The sequence below is a fragment of the Acinonyx jubatus genome, chromosome C1 (genome assembly GCF_027475565.1).
Source record: "Acinonyx jubatus isolate Ajub_Pintada_27869175 chromosome C1, VMU_Ajub_asm_v1.0, whole genome shotgun sequence".
NCBI classification, from domain to species: domain Eukaryota; kingdom Metazoa; phylum Chordata; class Mammalia; order Carnivora; family Felidae; genus Acinonyx; species Acinonyx jubatus.
Genome location: NC_069381.1, coordinates 7,453,627 through 7,475,081, shown reverse-complemented (window position 1 = coordinate 7,475,081; position 21,455 = coordinate 7,453,627). Strand labels below are relative to the sequence as shown.

The 21,455-nt window shown below is 48.7% G+C and overlaps 1 protein-coding gene across 3 annotated transcripts in view; it reads right to left on the bottom strand.

Moving 5' to 3' along the window:
- PEX14 (peroxisomal biogenesis factor 14) overlaps positions 1–21,455 on the bottom strand; it is a 142,798-nt gene that overhangs the window by 104,127 nt on the left and 17,216 nt on the right. The window contains exon 2 of one of the 3 annotated variants that reach the window (XM_027060435.2): positions 16,347–16,394. In XM_027060435.2, coding sequence (XP_026916236.1) covers positions 16,347–16,394 — 48 coding nt within the window. Of the gene's footprint in view, positions 1–6,961; positions 8,995–16,346; positions 16,395–21,455 lie in introns of those variants that run through there. The other 2 variants (XM_053207070.1, XM_053207064.1) reach the window with 2 other exon arrangements.

Genomic DNA, 21,455 nt, shown 5'->3' with positions numbered 1-21,455 from the left:
CAAATCTGGTTCAGCCACATTCTTGCCCACAGCCTGTACTTCTCGGTGCCTCCCTACATTTTTCAAAATGCAGCTGCACAGACCTCTTAAAATTCAGATTTCTAGCACCTATAATTACAGGGCGCTCGAGCCAGGCTCCTTTAATTAATGAACCTGACTCCTCTCTCTTCAAAGGAAATCTGCATAAGGGATATATCACAGGGGTGAACTGACCCCCAATCAGCACTATCTGCTCACTGTGCCTGATGGCAACCAGCACTCTGCACCTCCAACAGGAGAGTGAGGTTGTCCCCACCCCCCCCCAACCGAACCCTCCCCCCCTACACACCCCAATCTGGCACAAGCCTATTATGCGGTTAAGGCCATAAAACATTTCTTGGAACTTAAGGGAAGAGAAGCAAGCTTTCCTGGGTGTGACCAGCAAAACCCAAAGAGAATTAGATTCCCCCTGGTCCGAGCGCTCCCCGATTTCACTTTCTTCCCTCTGCCAGGATAAAGTGGGGAGCGGAGGCAGGAAAGACAGCCACTGTTCAAGGGTCAACAAAGCCAACAGAGGGAGCAGGCCGGGGCTCTGACAAACTCTGGAAAAGAAATAAACACAACAGACCTGGGATTGACATTTCATCCCAAACCCGAAACGGAACTGGCAAGGAAGGCCGTGCCTCTTTAAAGCAAAACAGGTGGAGAAGGGGTCATGACGCGAAGATACCGTTCACAAGGTCTGGAGAAGGATCTGGGCACGTCCCAAAGATGACAAACTGACCTCAAGATCTGTTACCCGGGGGGTCCTCACCCATTCCTGATCCTACTCGCTTCTAAACCAATACTTGATTGCCAGTTTTGAAAGAACTGGGTTTCCTTCTGGCTGGCTGGGCAGCACAGCCTAATACTGTTTGTATCTGCTGCCCATGCTAGGACAGCCTATAGCCGCTCCTGCAAGTGCTCATAAGCTGGCTTGTAACCGTGTTCTCCGGGGAGCAGGCTGCCTCTGGCTGCGACAGAAACTGGAAATGGCTGCAAACAAAGCCACAGCTGCCAGACCAGACAAGGCCTAGGTCAAATCAAGACGACCCGAGGTGAAGTTTCAGGTAGGAGATCTGAGATCCAGTAAGAGATTCCAATGGGTCTGGCAATGATGAAAACAGGTTTTGCCCAGTTACTCCCATCTGATAACCATTTCACAAGGGTCCCTCAGGCCCACAGCAAGCCCTGTAGACCAAACTTGCGTCACTGGCCAAGTAAACACACCTCTTCCACAGGTAGGAGAAAAGTTCTCAGACTATGTACCCAGTAACACATTTTCTAGAGTTTTCCCAGTTTCTCGTGTGATTCAGGCCAGAAAGCGAGGCTGGGGAACTACCAGAGAATAGCACTGGGCTAACGAAGGAACACTTGAGGCGCTCTCTCCCGGCTTCTTAGTTCTTCCTAGGGCACTCGACAGCACAGATGCCAAAAACTGAATTCAGTCATTCCGTATTCTGCCGGGAAAGGGGGCTTTAACTATCCAGTGAGTTTCTGCTGTTGTGAATATGATTTTAGAAGACGGGGGAACAAGGAGTAACATCAGTCTCTCCAAGAGTTAAACCCTCAAAGCAAAGTGAGGCATGATCAATGACCAACCACTGAGTCAAACGCCACCGTACCTGTCTTGTTTCTGACCTGCCGCCTCTATGCCCAATGGCCAGAGGCCAACACCCTATACCATCTCTGCTCTCCCATTAGATCTGTCTCCAAATCCATCAGTACACTGAGACCTGGACCCAATGCCCAGGGGGCTACGGAGGAGTTCCAGGCTGAGGGTGTCACCGATGATGATAAGGAACAACCACTTCCATATTCCCAGACACAGGCAGCCAGAGCTGGGTGAAGGATTTTTTCTAATTTGGCTTGGTTTTCCAACCAAGACATTCTCAGAGTTCGTTGGTTTTTGAAGCGGAAGCATTTGATTTTCTAACAAACAAACAATTAGAAGCACGGGACCAGCGAGAACACGGAATTGAGGAGGAAGGGCGGGACAGGCGAAAACGCAGGGCTGGTAGGCAGCTGAGATCAGGAATGTCCAGGGCTTCTGGGCATGGGAGCTCACACCGGCCAGCCAGGCGCTCTCTTCCCAGGGTGTCTCTGGGGGAAATCACCCATCGATCCTAGGACACACGCGTTCGAGGACCAATCCTTTACCTCAGAGCAGCCTCTGCCTCAAATTCCTGCTTGTGCTTTAATGTTTAAATTATTAAATGCATTAATGTATTTACATTATTCAAGTCTTATGTGCATTTTTCTGAGATAATTTATGTATAAGAGTTTGAATGTCCATGACTGTTAATGTCTACAACCCTTCCTGTTCATTATTGATTCTGGAAGAAAAAAAAAAAGTCAGAGTTTTAATGCCTTATTTTTAATGTATTAAGAGTCTGAATAAGTGCATTCTCTTTTTTCTTTTGTAATTTCATAATTTAAGTAGTGCATTTATTAAACTGACACAGTATGAATTGTGGTGAAGCCTGGCACGGCTCCACGCCGCCGGAACAGCCAGCTGGAGGAGCGCGCCCGCTCCTCGGAGACCAGGCGGCAGCTCAGCGCGCTTCCCACCTCCGCCAGGCCAGGACCGGGCAGAGGAACGGCGGCAGGCACTCGCCGAATCTGGGCTCTGCCAGGAGAGTTCTCTTCCTCCGTTTTAGAGTTCCTGCCCAAAGCCTCTCTCCTTGTTAAATAAGGGTTTCCCGAGTGCTGCGGAGCTGCCTCTTTTTATTCAGGTGGAAGTTTTCTGCTCGTCGCAAGTCCGCACCTGCCAGACTCCGGCTGATATCCAAACAGAGCTGGCCATCAGCACACCGTTTTCAAGAAGAATAAAGAGGCTGGGGCTCGGCGGAGCAAAAACAAGCAAACGCAACTGCTTTTAAAAGGGGGTCTTCTCCAAACGCAGACAAACGTCTCAAAGACAAGACCTCCAACTTGGGCAGAACTTCTTTCTTTTGAGATCCAGTTTCCCCAGCAGAAAAGCCCTCTTTCAACTATAGCCAACAGAGCGACAGTGACACCCAATGGCCTCTTGGTTCAATCCCAACTGAGCATTCCTCGTGGCTTTCCCGGAGGCAGGTCTCAGACCCAGAGCTCCCGTGTGAACACGGAAGCACGAGAGAAAATCAGGTATCAGCTACTCATCAAGAAACCGAACTGCTCATGGATAAATTTCCTGCCACTCCACGGAAGACATATACACACTGTATGTGATAATGCACATGTGTGCAAACTGCAGAGCAGAGCACGCATCAGTACAGCCTCTTTCTGGGGGGGAGGGGGAATGGAGGGGTGTGAGCACGTGTGCACACACAGGCGCACAATACGTGGACTCCACAACACCGTACAAATCAACCTGAAGTGGGAGAAGGGATGCCGGAAGTTGTTCGCTGCGGTTTTAGAACCTGACTCTGCCGTTTCTGTCACACGTGTACAGATACACGCTTACAATACATACACATGATATGCCTTTTCAGTGTATCTTCCCCCTTTCTTTTTTTTTTTTTTTTCTATTTTTCCCTGTTTCCTTCTTTTCTTTTTTCTTCTTTTCTTTTTTGGCTACTCATTACCATTCTTTAACTGTTACAATTTATATCAGCATATAATGTTAAATAATTACAGGGAGCAGAGCTCACTCTAGTGAGGATATAAACGCGCTGTGGGAATCTACAGATTTAAACAAATAACACTCACAGCAGGGGGTGAGCGGATGAATTAGCATTAATATCCTGCCTGGGAGATCCCAGTGCACTGGTACTGCTTAAATACAGATCTTTTCTGTAACAGTCAATATGACAGCTCCCGGCAATACGGCCCCTTTCCCTTTCCCAGTCAATATAGCAGCCAGTGAAAATAGAAACGTCCCTGTAGCAATCAATATAGCAGCCAGCTAAAATAAACCCTTCCCTTTTAAGGGCTATATAATAGTCAGCTAAATGGAAGAATTGGCACCCCTGCTGGATAGCTCAGCAGAGAAGCCAAGGAGTGAACAGGCCACGAGCACTAAAATGATCCCTCTGCTTCTCAGATCGGCCCTGCCCAGGAAGGGAGAAAACATCCACAGGTAGGGAATCCAGAGGGAGCCTGCAAGGGACACTTGGCAGGCTGCTCCTGGTCCCAAAGAGCAGATGTTCGGGTCACACTGCAGGCTTCCAGGCACCTCTCATGGAGGTTTAATTTAAATGGCCAGAAATTCTAGAATCCTTGCTCAAATGGTCAGCTGGAACAGGGGAACATTGGTCTCCAGTGGGACGGGGGGGGGGGGGGGTTGTGGTGAGAGTATCTTGATGTGAACCCTGAGCCCCCCACCCCCACCCCGCCTGCCCGCTCCTGCGCTGTTCCCACCCTGCTCCCACCCTAGCCCCAGAAGGGAAGAGTATTAAGTTAACAGCCTGTGGTTTTCTGCTTTCCAGCAGCAAGGATGGCGACTGTGTCAGAATCAGACATCCAGCCAAGTGGGTGAAAAACAGAGCATTCTGTGTTGAAAGCCACCCGGCAGATACCCACACTCATTTTTAAAACTCACCGCCATCAATCTATTAAGTATTGTAACACAGATATCATATCCCTCACCCCCACCCTGCTTCACAACGTGGAAAACATTCTCCTTCCTTGGAGACATATAGGAAAGAAGTTTAATTTTAACAGAATTCAGAGGATGCCTTGCTCTGAAGGCCCAAATAGCCCAAAAGCCTTTAAAAAGAAGAAAAAGAAAAACAGCAAGGAGTGTTTGATTCAGAGAGGTTCCCAGGCATTTGAAGTTATCCCTCTTTTTCATTCTAACTAGCTACTTCCATAATTAGTTCTGGTGGATTTATGGATTCGACAAACGTGGACTATCACCACTGGCACGAGTGCAGGTTTCCAGCCGACACTCCTCAAGTTAATGCTGAGATTCCGTTATGCTCCAAAGCAGATGAACGTGAGGGACCCGCCCCCCCTTCATTAAAATTCCACAATCTGTCTGCCATCCTTTGGGGAAATCCGCCGAGGGTCCCTGTTTCCCTGGCCAGGTGTTGAACACCCAGTGACGCTCATGTCATCAATCAGGTGACTCAGTCAAGTGCCACAGTGTCAGAAACCGCCGGAAAAAAAAGATCCTGCAAGTCCTGGTTTGAGAGCTCAAGTCCTTAAAAATTTAGATCCCCACATCCCACCTAAGCCGTTAAGACTTCAGCAGGTGCTCTCTACTTCAGGAATTCCAGTTAAAGGCATCTCAGGAGCTGCGAAAAGGTTAGCATGCTTGACAGAGGCCCTCTCAGGGCAATCAGCATTTTGTTGAGGGAGCCTGGCACTCGGTTCTCCGGTCCATCTTGGGAAATCCTAGTGCTGTCAGTCCCCCTGTGATCGTGGCAGCCACAAGGGCGGAGATGGATACGTGGGGAGACCTGGGATGTACCCACAAGTGTGCAAAACGCAGATTCACAAAAGGCGAGTAGCTGTTACGATATGACATGGCGCTTAGCTTCCAGAGCGGACGCCAAGGAGTGCTTTATAAACTCTGGTGTGCACGGACGTTTGTTTCCAAGTCTAAGGTCCACACAAAAACTCAGTCAGGTGGCTGGAGAGCGCGCGGCACGATGTGAGCCAAGGTCGCTTCAACTGCCATGACGGTTCTCAGAAGGCGGAGGGGAGGCAGGAAGGGAGGGAAAGAGAGAGAAAGAGAGAGTAATGAAAGAGAAACGAATTACGGAAGGAAAGGAGAAAGGAGAGGCAAGAAAGAAAAGATGACAGAGGACACGGAGGGAACAAAATGAGAAATAAAGATGCAAAGAGCTTTCAGGGCATTTTACGAAACGACAGTTGCAATAAAACAAATAGAACGGTGAGTCATCTGGTTTCCAACTTCTGAGTCAAAAGGGGCTGTTTCTAGACAAACTGCAAAGTGGCTCTGAGGCCTGCACACTCACGATGCCTCTCACAGCGACCGAACAGGATGTGGGGAGCGGACGGGGAGGTGGGAGTGAGCACGGTCTTCGCCGGTCCCGGTGTCACTGCGAATAAAGACTGTCAAGATTTAAACCATAATAATGGAAAGGCTATAAAGGTCTCAGCTGTAATGTTTCCTCTGATGTTCCCTGTCATAAAATGCCCGCTTGATGTTGCTTACGTGGCAATGATACGCTACACACCCGCGTACGTATGCACCAGTGGGAACCTTGCACCCTGAGTCCCCAGGCAGGAGCCGGGCAGCAACTGTGCGCTCCAGTTCCCCAGCTCATCATCACCATCTACCAAAGTGAGCACACGCGCGCACACACACACACACACACACACACACACTCCACAAATATGTACCGAGTGCCTACTTCCTGCCCACAGCGGCGCTGTAAGGATATCTGCCCATCCCAGAGAGGGATTAGCAAGGTGCCTGGGTGCCAAATGCCCAGGAAACAAACAAACAGACCATGCACTCTGCTTGGAATTCCGGCCGTACAACACGGGGTCTCCTGTGCTACGTCTGCCCCTAACAGCCTGACACCGGAGCTCGGCAGCCTAACGGTGAGATGCAACCTCCCCACACTCCCGCCCCCGGTGCCTCCTGTAACATAAATCAGACAAACACTCGAAAAGGGGGCTAAACTGGGCACCCACAAAGACTTGCCTTTACTTGGACTCAGCAGACAAAACTACAGAAAACCGCTCGTTGCAAGTGCATCTTTTATCTGCCGCCTGCCACCTGGGCCTCTCGTAGGCCCAGAGGGAACCGCAGAGGAAAACAGAAACAAGACCTATGTTGATACTTCACAGACATGACCGAGAAGCAGGAACTCAGGAAGAACAAGATGGACACGAGAACCGCACGCAGAGATAGATAAAAGGAAGTTTGTATCTGTAAATCAGGGAGGCCGGGCAAAGCAATGGGGAAAGCCAAGGTACAAAATTAGGAAAGGACTGATCTAGTCGAGCCCAGCTCGGTGGCAGATACAGAGCGATAACTCACATTTGCTGGGCGGGCAGCCAGTGCCAACCACAAGCCATCGCTGGGCCGTCTTCCCTGTTGATCTGTAATTGGTGAGTCTGTGATGGAGCTACCAATTATCTTTAGGCCCCCTGTATTTAGTTCACAGACAAAGGGAAGCAGGAGAGACCAGTTAGTAATGAGTAAGTAATGGCCACTAAAATACATTGTATTTTACGGAGCTGCTTCGGCAGGAAAAGCCATTCGGAAAATAAAAAGAGAAAGAATAAAATAAGCTACAGAAACTCAATTTTCTTCTCCCTTCCTCCCAAAGCCACACTTAGGATAAAATGAGGTTTGTGCAGGTTAATCCTTATGAGGTAAGAAAAAAATGATTAAATACATTAAAAAAATCAATTGTACATTAAACCAAATCCAGGAACTGCAAAAACAAACACCACAGCATCCCTCCCGCCGGCATTAGCTCTGCCAGTCTGGTCAGTGGGGGATACCCCCACCTGACGGAGCCCGCTGACGTAACGGAAGAGAAGCACAAGGGGGAAGAGAGTGGAGCTGGGAGGGCTGGGGCCAGGGGGAGGACTACAGATCTGGATTTCACCGGAATAAAGTTATTTCTAGGCACTACAAAGAAAGACAGAAAATGCCATGTAAGTGGGGCTCTGGAGACCAGGATGGATCCTTCAAAGATCCGACAGAAGTAACAATAATTGTAATCACTTGATAAACAGAAGTTATAAGCCACTTCACTGTCAAATGACTTGCCACTATGTCTAGTTTTCTTCTGTTCATTAGCAGATTCTATTAACTGCCATTTTTCAGACCGACAACGGAGAACGAGCTGGAGAGGTGGGGCGAAGAGGCATGCCTTGGTCTCTGAGGAAAGCCACTCTCAGGGCTGGAATGGAAACTCCCACCCTTCCCCAGGTCCCCTCTGGGGTCCTCGGGGACGAAAGCCCACAAGCTCGCAGAGCCCCAAGAGCGGCCATCAGTCAGCGGCTCCTCCCACCGTGGAGTCAGGGCTGAGAATTCTTAGCTAATCCTAAATAAACCTCCCAGGGCTGAAATGTCGTGGCCAATTTGCTTCTCGGTGTGTACTGCAACCATCCGGTTCTGCCTGCAACCAACCCTTCTCCTTTTCGTCACTTGGCCTCAGCCACACAACTGGAAGAAGATCTGAGAGCCAGGGCCATGGTGAAATATGGGCTTGTGGGAGGCTGGGTGCTAGTTACTCACTTCAACAAGGCACAAGTTGGCCATATGTCAGGCCTGGGCCCCAAAGTCTCAAAGAACTGGCAAATCCAAAGTTTCCCCTTCAATGTGCTGGTGCGGTGAGTCATTTAGAACCGTAAAGAAACCTGTGCGACACGGGCTTGCGGGGGGAGGGGAGCAGAGGGAAGCAGCGAGAGGAAGAACAGGTAATCAACCATAGGACAGTCATGTTCCCAGCAGAGTAAAGACACATGCCCACAGGGGAACATTTCAAAACATCTACGCGTGATTAGAGAGGGTTATCAATGGCAACAAGCAAGATCTGACAAAAAGATTTCACTCTCTTAAAGACATCTCTGTGACTCTTATCTTCAAAGCCAGCGAACTCTGCTGTTAACTCTGACAGTGAGGGATTTGTGGGTGCCGATGGGGATGCAGATACAGGATCTACCTGAGGGGGCAGAGAAAGCAGGGATGGAATTTCCTGGATCCTGCAGTCTCTTCACTTAGGCGGATTCAGGTGACTCCCTGAAGACCTGCTCAGCCCGAGTCAGAAGCAAACTGCTCAATTGTGGAACCTTTCCTCCTCCAGCAGGAGGGAAAACAGCAAGCAGCTGCTGCCCCCTAGAAGCTACCAGGGACACCGCACTCTGCTCTAGCGACACAGATGAAAAGATCCTATTATCTCGCCTCGATCCTGTAACCTGTCATTAGTGAGGTACATGGGTGCAGACGCCTCCTCCAGCACGAGGAGGCCCACATCACCTGTGATAAATTAATAGGTGCCTTTTCAACAGCTCAGAAGCATACAAAAGACTCCAACCAGGGAGCGCACGAAAGCAGCAGCTTCAGAGACAGCACAGACTCACCAGGCAGCCCCTGAACCGGCCCAGGCCCCTCCTGAGCGCCCTGGCTGGAGGGGGAGGCGAGGTCAGCGGGCTGTCCCCCGGGCTGTCCCCGCCTGCCCTCCGGACCTGCTCCCCCTGCTCCCGTGTGTGTGCCCCAGAGCTCAACATCGTTGCACTTAAATCCCAGTCCCGCCCCCTGCAACACCGATGGCCCTGGGCTTGTTTCCTCGCTGTAAACCGAGGAAAAGAGTAGTTCTCACTAACAAAAATAAAGAAACCGGCGCCAAGGCCAGCAGATGACACAGGGGAAGCCCTCCTGACCTCGGTCATCAGCGCTGGTAATTGGTCAGTTAATCGAAAAATCAGTTAAGGCCGGGAATCATTCAAAGTGGAGCCTACCCTATATACCTTAAACATTTTACATTAACTTAAAACCTATAAACGTACAGTCATTTGCTAATCTTTTGATGTGGAGCCAAGACCTTTTCTTTGAGTGTGGGCCCACAGACTGATGTTCCCAGACGCCTTTCTTGCATAAACCCCACCCACGACACACCCTTCACAATTTCTAAAGCAAAGCGAGAACTTAAAGGCACTAGCAACGCAAATCAAAGCACTGAATACTTCGAGATTTTTATGGTCTTCCCCAGTTTAACTGTCATCTCACTCTCACCTGAAAAGACATTCTATCTGCAATTCACATTTACCAAAGCATTCAGCCCGGCTTTTACCGAACCCTCTTCTCTCATTTATGTTTATAAACCTCTCTGTATTTGTAGCTCCCTCTGTTCACTTCTGCATTTCACCTGCTTACAGCATATTTAACAAAACCGCCTCATTCACTACCAAGTACAACCGGGCACGCACAGGTTCGAGCGAGCCAACGTGGGTCTGCAGAATGGGCGTGGGTGTGGGTGTGACCGGCCAGGGAGCCCGCCGGTTCAGAGCACCCAGGGCCTCCTCCGGGAGCTTCCACGGTGCCGCAGCAGCGAGCCAGTCCCTTCGGGGAGTGTGTCTAATGCGGGCTCTTGACACACACACAAAAAAGTATGTATTTATTGATGCTGCCGCCCCTTCATGCGACAAGAGATTTGAAATGACTCGCAAAAGTACACACGAGCCCCAAGGATGCGGCAAAAGGAAAGCAGAAGGAAGGGGGAGAAACGACGTTTAACAGACGTTGTCTACTTTTTCCTCTTCTCCATCAAACTCCATCTGCAGGGAACTGTGGAAAAACAAAACCATTCATACAAATAATCAACTTGCGTGCCTGATCCTGTTGGCAGCTCCTCCCCACCAGGCTGGAGAAAGCTGCCCTGCCCCAGAGACCCTCTCGCTGTGGCCCAATCGGCCATAGAGAGAGAGAGAGAGAGAGAGAGAGAGGCCTCTTGATGGACACTTCTGGGTGAGGGGTGTGACTGCTGGCCCAGAGCGCCACCCCACAGACTTTATAAGCACACACAGGCCCCTGTGCCACCAGGGATGCTGCTAAGGCAGGAGGTCACAAGGGTGGCAGCACGTCTTTTTCTCGACAGGGGCAATTTATCCGATCCACTGGGGGCTATGAGTTAGCTCCTCTGTGACTCCAAGCGTCAGAGAGCGCCCCCGGGTAGATTTACCTCAAGAATCACTCAGTGTCGGCCCTATCTCTAGACTGTTCAGACAAACTCATAATGGCAGGGAGAAGATTTGTGGAGCAACAAGCATAAATCTTGGTTATAACTACAAACCATAAAAGAAAGCAGGGCTGGGAGGGAAGAAGGAAGGGCGGCGAACACGTCCTTCTGCAAAGCACCACTTCATCTTCCTGCGGCTTCTCCGAGCACCGAAGTGGGATTAACTACAAGGTCATATTTTTCAAACCCAAATTGGTCTGCATGGTTTGAGAATGTGCTAAAATATTTTAAACTGAAATTATCCTGGAAAACGGCGGGCACGTGGCTGTCCTCAGCGCGACGTGACACGCAGAGGTTCTCAAACCAGGGACTCGTGGGAGATTTCCTGAGTTTGCCACACGGAATACCCACCTTTTAAGTCGCACTTAAAACAAACAAACACACAAAACCAACAACAACAAAAAACACTTTTAAGTGAAAAGTCTTTCAAATAAGATAATGATTGATTTTAAGTAAAAGAAAACCCTCTGAACGTCCCTCCGCCCAAACAAGAGCTTCCTTTAACCCTCCTCAGCAATTACTAAGGGCACCTGAAGAACGTGGAGACTATCCCCAGGAGACAGGGAGCAAACTCGGCCTTTCCTTCTGGAAGAACCACCTGGGTGACAAGATTACAGCCCAAACTCGCCCCATTGCTGTGCGGCTCTGCGAAAGGCACATGGGTGCTGGGCTCCTCGGTGCCCAGGTCTCTAAAGTAAGGACACTTGCCTGGTTGGTCATCCAACAGCCAGGGCCTCTGACTGCAGGAACTCTAACAAATAGCAAGTATTACCGTGCAAGCCGGGAACCCAAAGTATAAACAAAGATGAATAACCATTTCAAATTCCATTTCCTTAATTATTACTCCTCAGAGTTTCGATTCATCTAATAATTATTTGTAAAAGGATACCTTAAAACTGGAAAGGAAAAAAAAAAAAAAACCCCACCTCTTCATTTACCTGGAAGAGGAAAGAACTTAGAGGGCCCCACCTAGTCTATTCAATAAACCCCATCTAGAACAGGAAGGACGAAGTAGGAAGAGACAGTAATTTCAAAATCAGTAAGTGGCCTAGAGATTACAGACAAGCCACCCAGAGCTGGAATGAGGCTGTTCTCAAGTTCATCCACCTCTGCGGATTCTCATCAGCTTCCTCCCCACCAGGACCTGCGGGACTCTCTGGCACCCTCCCAACAAGGGGCAGGGGTCAGTGTTTAAAAACAAAAGTTGCATTTGCTTCGTATATGCATCTCTACTGCTGATGGGAGGGGAGTGGAGAAGGAAGAGAGCCCAGCACCTGCCCTATCTGAGCAGCACCAGGCCTCAGGTCGGCTCACAGGATGAAGGCAGCATCAGAGACGCGTCCCACCAGCCCCACCCTTCGGTAGACAACTGATTTCAGTCCCAAGTTTCTCAGCAGTAGTTGTGAGGCGTCCTCCCCTCCCTGGCATGAGTTACTATTAATGGTTTAAGTACCAAAATCTGCAGAAGATTCACTTTTTTTTCAGTTTACTTATTTTTGCAACCCTAAGAGCAAGAGTCACATGCTCTACTAAGCCAGCCAAGCGCCCCAAACTTGATTTTAATATTGTATTCATGAAGGTGTTTCACAAGCACATGGGTAATAAAACTAGCCCATTAAGAGATTTCAGGAACTTGTCTTTTTTTTTTTTTCAGGAAAAATAAATAAATATGGCAGATCTAAAGTATTAAGCATTATTATTTTAAGAATCTCTAGTGGTTGATTTCTATGCTGAGCTAGGTTTACTCAAGTGAGCTGTGATTTCCATTCAGGGACATCTGTCTGGATACAGGTGAGTGCGGTGACATTATAGGGACGATCTGAAATCTGCTCTACTTACTTAGCTTTAAAAGTGAATCCTGGGGCGCCTGGGTGGCTCAGTCGGTTGAGCATCTGACTACGGCTCAGGTCACGATCTCGAAGGTCAGTTCGAGCCCCGCGTCAGGCTCTGTGCTGACAGCTCAGGGCCTGGAGCCTGCTTCGGATTCTGTGTCTCCCTCTCTCTCTGCTCCTTCCCCCACTCACGCTCTGTCTCTCTCTCTCTCTCTCTCTCTCTCAAAATAAATACATAAACATTAAAAATAATAATGTTAAATAATAATAAATAATAATAAAAACAGGGGTGGAGGTATGCGGGGAAAGGATATAAACCAAAAAAACAAATCAGAACAAAAAAACTATACCTACAAGTCAGAGGAAGAAAGGAGGGCAGGAGACTCATCCATTAGGAAGAACGCAGTGTCAAAGAACAAAGAGCCAAAATGCTAGCTCAACCCAAATGCGTAAGCATTGCATAAAGCAGGTGAGCTGTAGGGTTGCTAGATATTGAAGACGTGGTGTTGAAACCAGCGAGCAACAGGCAAACAAAACCTCATTTATTGCTCACTTGAAACAACCACAGCTCATATGACTAAAAAGGCTCTCAGACGATTACTTAACCCTAGTTTCTGTACCCCGGCAAGGCAGGAACCAAGTTAGTCCATGCAAACAAACGTCCACCCATTTAGAGACCCAGGTGGGGCTTGATCCTGCGAGAGCGGTACAGGGACCTGACTCTGGGCCCGAGCACATGCCCACACAGGTGTTGAGAAAATTCAGGCCTTAACAGAAGGTTTTCAACAGGTCGGGGGCAGGGGCTGGGGAGCTGGAGGTCAATATTCTGGAGGACTGTCAAAACTCCTTGCCCTAGGAGGCAAAGCTCAGGGAAGAAAGTGTAAAGAAGAAAAAGCCATCAGCCATTTTAACTTTGGCATCGTTTTATCATCAATAATACGGACATTTCAACTGGGAGTTTACAAAATTTATCAAGACCGGTCTGTTCACCAATCTCCAGCCCTGAAAACATTACGACATCATAGAGCAACTCTCTTGCTAATACGGCCGGGATTGGCGGGATGAGTTCTTTAATGGGGGACGAGGAGTACTGAGGAGCAAGAGAAGGTAACATAGTCACTACCTGGGTGGAATCCAGACAAGGGGATGGCTAAAAACACAAATGTGTCATTTAAGAGATGACAAGACAATATTCCTCACCACCAAAATCACAAGACAGTTTTTATGGTCCAGAGAGGGCAAACCTGAAGATCGGGTCCTCCTTCTCTAGCAGATAAAAGCAAAATAATAATGCAGACACCCGAATGTCACCTGTCAATGTCATTTGCGCTGTACTGATCACTCCACGGAGCCTCGTGTGTCATTAACTCACTTTTCTAATAAAGGGAAAAATTATTCCAAAGTGATCATCTACTTCTGAAAGACAAAGAATAAGATTATATGCCTTCAGCATCCCATGCTTAGTTAGCCCTTTTAGTGTAGAGAAGAACCGGCAGCTTCCACGAAAGAATTTCGTGGAAAACGTGCTCTCAGTTAAAAACAAAAACAAAAACCACTTAGCAGGGTGTTCCCCCAACACTGGAAAATCCTATTCCTCAAGACCTGGCTTCAAGTTTCACAGAAACCATCCCTAAGTATACCCCAGCCAGAACTCTTCCTTCTCTGAATAATGAGGGCTCTTAGACTCCCAGCCAGGCAATTCTGCACCAAATTACATGCGATTTTGTACTGTTTGCTAAAATTATATATGGTCTTGTACTGTCTGCTAATTGTTTCATGTGTACAAATGCCTTTTCTTCCCCAATAAAATGCATAAATTACGGAAGAAGGCTCAGTTTTATCCTTTAGCTGTCTGTTCCTCCTGAGCATCCAAGAGACGACGGCTAATGCACACACCTGAGAAGCCTGCCCTGTGGAAGCGGGGCTCAGGCAGTGCTGGGAGTCTTCTGTGGGTGGGGGAGACCACCTCATCCCTTCGCCAGTGCCCTGTGACTCTCACCCAGCCTGCTGCCAGCTCAAAGTCCTGTACCCCGACCTGCCACATGAGTCCTTGCTGGCCCTTGGCGGGCCCCTCTGCCTGGCACCCTCCCACCTCCACTCTCAAGAGGCAGAAGCAGCTCACACAAGACCATACAACTCGGCTGGTGCCCTCATTTAATCAGGCTGCTGCAAATGGTTGGCCAAAAGCAATAAGGGCATGACTGAGAGACTGTGGGAGTTTAATATAAAAAAATTAATAAAAAAAAAAAAAAAAGAAAGAAGGGAAGCAGAAAGGGTCTACCTTTTAATAGGGCCCTAATTACCCAACTCATAGGATCAGCCCAAATGAGATGGGAGTTTATTTCGGGGTGTTTTTTTTAATTATTGTTTTTTTTTATATATATATAAATTGCTGCTATGTGTTTTCTTTCCTCTGAGCAATTATGCAGCAAGTACGTAAAGAAGGGAAAAAAATATTAATTAAATATAAGGTAATTGTAGAGTTGGCCTGGAGAGAATGAGTCTGAACTCTGGACGATCACAGGCTACTAGGGTTTGAAGACTGCTCAGGGCCTCCCCGAAAAGAAAGAAATAAAAATACAACCAACCACCAAGCAGATGCAGCAGACAGCAGGAAAAGAGCAGTGCACAGAAACGTCAGCGGGGCCAAGGGGCTGCAGGGCTCCAAATACCCAGAAATTAGCGAGGCTGCCCGCGGCTTAGGGCTCACTGCTAGAAAGAACCCCCGAGGGTTTACCCCATTGCGCTTCAAGAGAAGGACCAGTCCCTCCACCGGTGATCGCCAGTTAAGTCAGTAGAGAAAAATGTAAAAGGAGCCTGAGAAGTAAAGGACTGTCGAGGACAAGGGTTCAGTTTGGACATGAGTCCAAAACCAGCCACAACTCTAGCCTGCGGGGCACTGACAGGCTCCGGGGGACACTCAAGCTCCTGATCTATGGGCCTGGCAAGAAGCCTGAAGCCTCCGGCCTTCATACCACCCTGACCTCCAGACAAACCCAGGCAAGACCAGAAGAGTGAAGGGAAGCCATCGCGGGGTGCAGTGGGAAGGGAGCTGACGCGATAACAGTAGGTAACAGGACGGTGGCAGTGCTTCCCTGAATCAGCCCCAGCAGGGCTTGCGTCACCCTGGTCTTTCTACAGCTCAGCCAAATCCAACTCCCCTTCTGCCTCGGGAACCTAGGAACGGGCTACAATTCAGGCCTGTTCACGCCAGCTAAGACCTCACATCACTTCCTCCCACTACTGCTGGAGGAGAGGGAAGAAAAGCAGGCCTGTGACACGAAGGCTGGGTGTACATCCTGCAGCTTGCTATCACCAAACAAAGGCAAAGCTCTCAAAGCCGGCCCTCCATGAAACTTATCAGGCTGCTACAGAACAGGTCTTACCACCCAACGACCCAACGAACAGGATTTGCGGCAGGCCCTGCAATGCAAACTATAGAATGAAAATGGGGTGTGCTGGCAGGGACTGGGGCTCAGACAACCAGAGCAAAAGCACTTTGTGAAGAAAGCTACCTTCGGAACCTAGTCCCAACTCCGCCTCCAAAGGTTTCAGGCATCCCACTAGTTACTACTGGTCAGCAACAAACAAAGTGGTGCACCACCCCATGGGGTGGATGCTTTCCCTTCCAGAAAAGACCAGGTTTTAGTAAGGAGACAGCTCACTAAATCCTGCAAGCCAGAGAAGAAGTCAGAAGTCAAAGGCCATTAAGTTAGTCTCCATATAATACCTACTTTTGAAGGGACACTGAAGGATGCAAAACTCCAGGATCATAGGTTTCTCCATACTCACACAGCATTTTAATTATTAGGAAATGATACTGTATATCTTGGGTACTTACCAGAGGCTCTCGAGGCACCACATTTTCACCTCCTGGAGTAGAGCTTGGCTGCAAAGAAAAATAGAAACAAAAATAAGATCACAGTGCCACCCAATGGACATCAAAAAGCCACAGATGCTTCATTCTCCAGCAACACACACCAACACCTGTTCCTCCTATTTCCCACCAGCTTCTCAGACTGTACAGTGTTCTGCAGTGCCCTACCTGGAAAGAAGTAGCCCATGGAGTCTGAGTTAGCCAGTAAACGAGAACAGACTGCTTCTGGGTTCACTGCCACAGCATCTCAAGAAGAAGGCTACGTTTGGCTTAAGAGGGCCCAAGATCAACAGCTGAGCAGCAAGGGCCAGGGACTATCATGAGATCCACAGAAATAGCAAATCCAGAGGAAAGGCTTTACGAGAGAGCAAAACTTCCCTTTTGCCATCTTCCCGCCTTACGGGGAAAGAGCAGAGCGAAAGTGGAGAACCAGATCCAGCCACAAGGGGGCCCCAGTGGCCCACACTCAGGATTTTCTCCCAGCATCTACTTGGAACCAGGAAGCGAAGAAACTCTGGACACGGTTCTTATTTATCACCTGTCACTGAGGACACCAATCCACGGAGTAAAGAAAGCCAAGCTTGAATCAGTTTTGTAACAAAGCCAGTGCCAGGCAGTGCCAGGCTGACAGACCAAGCGGCAGGCAGGCAGCATGGGGTCTCAGCCTGGCTCTAGTCTGGGACCCTCTCCCCTCTCTGGATCTCACATTTGCCTCATGCTCACATTTACCTTCAACGCGGGGCCGATGGTCTAGCCAAATTTACAGAAAGGGAGAGACACAGACAGACTCAGAGGAAACTCACAAATCTCCCGAAGAATAAAACAAGCAGTTTGAGAGTTATGATTAGTTTACTGTTACTGATGTTCAAGCCAATTTCCAATTGTCTACAGATAATATCCAGACAAGTGCAGCGAATCGGTGGGTCTCGGGAGCCAGCCGCCAGCCTCTATACTTCTCCCAGCTCGTTCAGATGGCAAGTGCCAGGCCTCCTCGGGGGGAAAAAAAACCACAGAAGGTGGGAGAGGAGAGAGTCCAGTCCACAGAGGGTCTCCAAACCAGCTGCCACTGTGCAGCTGGCACACAGCACAGTGGCAAGGACTCTGGCTGGGAGAAGGACTCTAGCTCCTCATCCAAAGTCCCAGGGCAAGGTCAGCCTGCATGAAACCAAGTAGAAAGTCTCCGGGAACCTGAGCACGCTTTCCCTTCCTCCTTCCCCCCTCCCTGCTCGCAGCAGCGATAACCTGCATTTAGATCTACGTCCACCTGCCTCCCAGCCTCCTCTGGACTCAACACGTCCCTTAACAGGATTCATAATCCTCTCCCTCTGCCACACGTGTCCTCTTCCAGTATTCCCTGCCTGAGCCAAGGGCACAACCTTCCACCAAAATACACAAACTGGAGTCCAAAAGGCCATTCTTGATAGCTTTCTCCACCACTCACCAGAGCTAACGCATTATCAAGTCCTGCCCATACTCCTTCCTAAATATCCATGCAATCAGTCCATCCGCTTCTCTCTACTTCTACTGTCATCACTTGGGCCAAAGCTTCCAAAATCCCCTGCCTGGACCACTCCAATACCCTTCGCATCAGTGCACCCACATCCATGCTGGCTCTCTTCTAATTCATTTCCCACGCTGCAGACGGACTATCGTTTCAAAACGGTAAGAATCAGATCTCACCGCCCCCTCCCCAACCACCCCCGGAAACAGCTACCAACAGCAGCCCTAATACAGAAAACCTTCTCTGTGTGACTGCCAAGGCCTCACATCCAACGACTGCAACTCAGGTCTGTGTGACACACACTGCCCAACAGACACACGGGCCTTTGCACATGCTATCCCTGCCCGAGCCTCTGACAGTTCCACTTGGCTAAGTCACTTCCTTGGGGAAGCATTCTCTGACATCCACGACAGGGTCAAATCTCCCTATTCTATCCTAACACCATCCACCTCTCTTTCAAGGACTGAGAAGAAGTGCAATTTTACTTGTGTGATTATCTGACTGATGTCTGTGTCCCACACTAGATTATGAACTCCACAGGGGCAAAAACTGTCTGTGTGTGTTGCTCACTGTATCCCCGGGGCCCAGGGCAGTATGAGGCACAGATTAGGCCTTCCACAGATATTTGCTGAATGAACGAAAGGCAACAAAGAGTAGAATGGTTCTCACTCAACTGAATGGATTACAGAGTAAAGTTCATTATCTTCCTGAGGGCTTTCCTTCACTCCATTTGGCAAATATTAAGTGCTAACATTTATTTACCTCTTTCTTCATGTAATTCTACAATAAATGTATGAAATTATTGCTGATGAGGAAACAGAGGCAAAGGAGATAAATAAATAGCATGCCTGTGATGACCCAGCTAGCAACTGGTACTAAAGGGATTTGAACCATTCTACTTAAAATAATTGAGTTTTGGGGCAGCTGGGGGGCTCAGTCGGTTGAGCGTGCGACTTCAGCTCAGGACATGATCTCGCGGTTCGTGAGTTCGACCCCCATGTCGGGCTCTGTGCGGACAGCTCAGAGCCGGGAGCCTGCTTCAGATTCTGTCTCTCTCTCTCTCTCTCTCTCTCTCTCTCTCTCTCTGCTCCTCCCCTGATCACACCCTCTCTCTCTCTCAAGAATAAATAAAGAAAAAAAATATTTTTTAAATAATAATTGAGTTTTGGGGGCACCTGGGTGGCTCAGTTAAGTGTCTGGCTCTTTCTTGATTTCGATGCAGGCCACGATCTCACGATTTTGTGAGTTCAAGCCCCGCATTGGGCTCCACACTGGACATGGGGCCTACTTTAAAAAAAAAACGGGGGGGGGGGCGGGGGGGGCGCGCCTGGGTGACTCAGTTGGTTCAGTGTCCTGACTCAATTTTGACTTTGGCTCAGGTCGTAATTTCACAGTTAGCAGTTTTGAGCCCCACATGGGTCTCTGCACTGACGGTGCAGAGAGAACCTGCTTGGGATTCTCTCTCTCTCTCTGCCCCTCCCTAGCATGCTAGCATGCACACACACTCCCTTTCTTTCTCTCAAAATAAATACACTTAGAAATTTTTTAAATTTAAATTAAAGAAAATAAAATGATCGAGTTTTGTCTGGATCACATTTCGTTAAGCAACACTCTTAATGCTACCCCCACAAATAATAATGCGGGTTATTTGACTCGACAAAACTAACTCAAACAGCTTTAATATTTAGGAAGCCTCATTCTGACTTAATCCACAGCTTTCTTCCTCCTAAAATACAAGGAATCACTATGAATCATGATCACTACGGAACTTCCCTTAAAATGAGTTCACCTCTTGACTAGCTAGCATTTGCCGGAGGGAAAACGGTATACGGTGCTAAGTCTCTTTCATCATATACCCTTTTGTACGTTTTTACACTGTGAGCCAAGGAAGCGTATTCCACTTAAAAAATACATGAATGTTAAAATTTTTAAAAAGAAAGTTTCTCTCTCATTCTAACTCTCCAACACTCCCCTCTTCCTTGGGGGAACCACCACTGACGCTGGTTCCTTATAGATTCTTCCAGGCATTCAAAGCATTTAAGAACCCGTGTGTGTGTGTGCGTACCCCTATCAAGGAGGCTGAATAGCAGCACTCTCCAAATTCCTCAAGTCTTGACTTCCAGAGCCTTCTGGGGTCTCAGCACACCAAAGCCAGGGCTCCAGGCTTAGTCTCAGAGCTGCAAGGAAGAGCAAGATTTCCCCACACCCTATTCCAACTCACAGTGGTACTGAGGTCTGTCAGACCTTATCAGTGAACTCACAGGGGGCTCCTCACCCGTCTAGGAATGGCCCAATACTGATTATATTCGAGATGATACTCCAGTTTGTGTTGAAATATCTGCAGTCTACAATGGATCACCCCCCACTGCTCATTCTCAACAGGTTCCTAAAGAACACTGTTTCTTGATGACCAAAACAGCCTTCATCCTTACCACTCTCCGTATGATTTCCTTGATAATACCACCTGAAATCCTTCACTGGGTTACTAGTTTACTATCTATCTATTCCCACTAGATTTTTAACTCCTTAAAGGCAGGCACTTTACCATCTTACGGAAGGCTGATCTTCAGCACTTAAAATATCACCTGCACCCAATAAATACCTCAGGTTTTTTTCTTTTAACTTAAGACATGAAAACAAAGGAACCACTTCATATACATGCGCACAGAAGAAGCAAGCAGAGGACCACAGCAGGACACGTGGCCACTCCTGAAACATTTCACCTGCAACTTAACACAAACCTGGCCTACTCCCAGGGTGCAATGCTGTGGTCCAGGGATTCTCAACCCCAGGGCAGAAACACCCCCCACACACCCCAGAGAGGAATTTGAAAATGTGTGGAGGTGGGGCACCTGGGTGGCTCGGTCGGTTGAGTGTCCAACTCTTGGTTTCGGGTCAGGTCATGATCCCAGCGTCATGGGGTCGAACCCCATGCCGTGCTCTGTGCTGAGCGTGAAGCCTGCTTGGGATTCATTCTCTCCCTCTCTCTTTCTCTCCCTCCCCCTCTCCCCATTTTGTGGGCATGCTCTCTCTCTTAAACACACACTCACTCTCACACACACACACACACCCTGTAGAGGTGGTTCCAGTTGTCTCAGTGACCAGGGAATCTCACTGGCATTTAGAAGGCGGGGGCCTGGGAGGCTTTGGGTCCAGCAGTGCATGAAGAACTGTCCCATTCAAGCACCAACAGGACCCCCGGAGAATCCAGACCATTGTGCTTCCTCTTGCTGACGGGGGAGCACAGACACTCACCTTTAACGTGCGGCTCTAGGTGTCCCTTCAAAGAAGAGCAAAGGTCTGAGCGGCCGTCTGCCTGTCAGAAGCTCAGTCCCCCGGCACATGCAGGTCCGTCAGTCTCACGAGCCCAGCACTCCTCAAACACCTACCCCCGCACCGACCCCCTTTCAGTGGTCAAATCTATTTCCTGGCTTGAGACAAATCCCTACAAATTAAATTCCACCTTGATCCTGGAAATCTTGACAGGGTGGTCTTGACTTTAAAAATAATAATAACTTGGGGCACCTGGGTGGCTCAGTCGATTAGGCGACCAACTTCGGCTCAGGTCACGA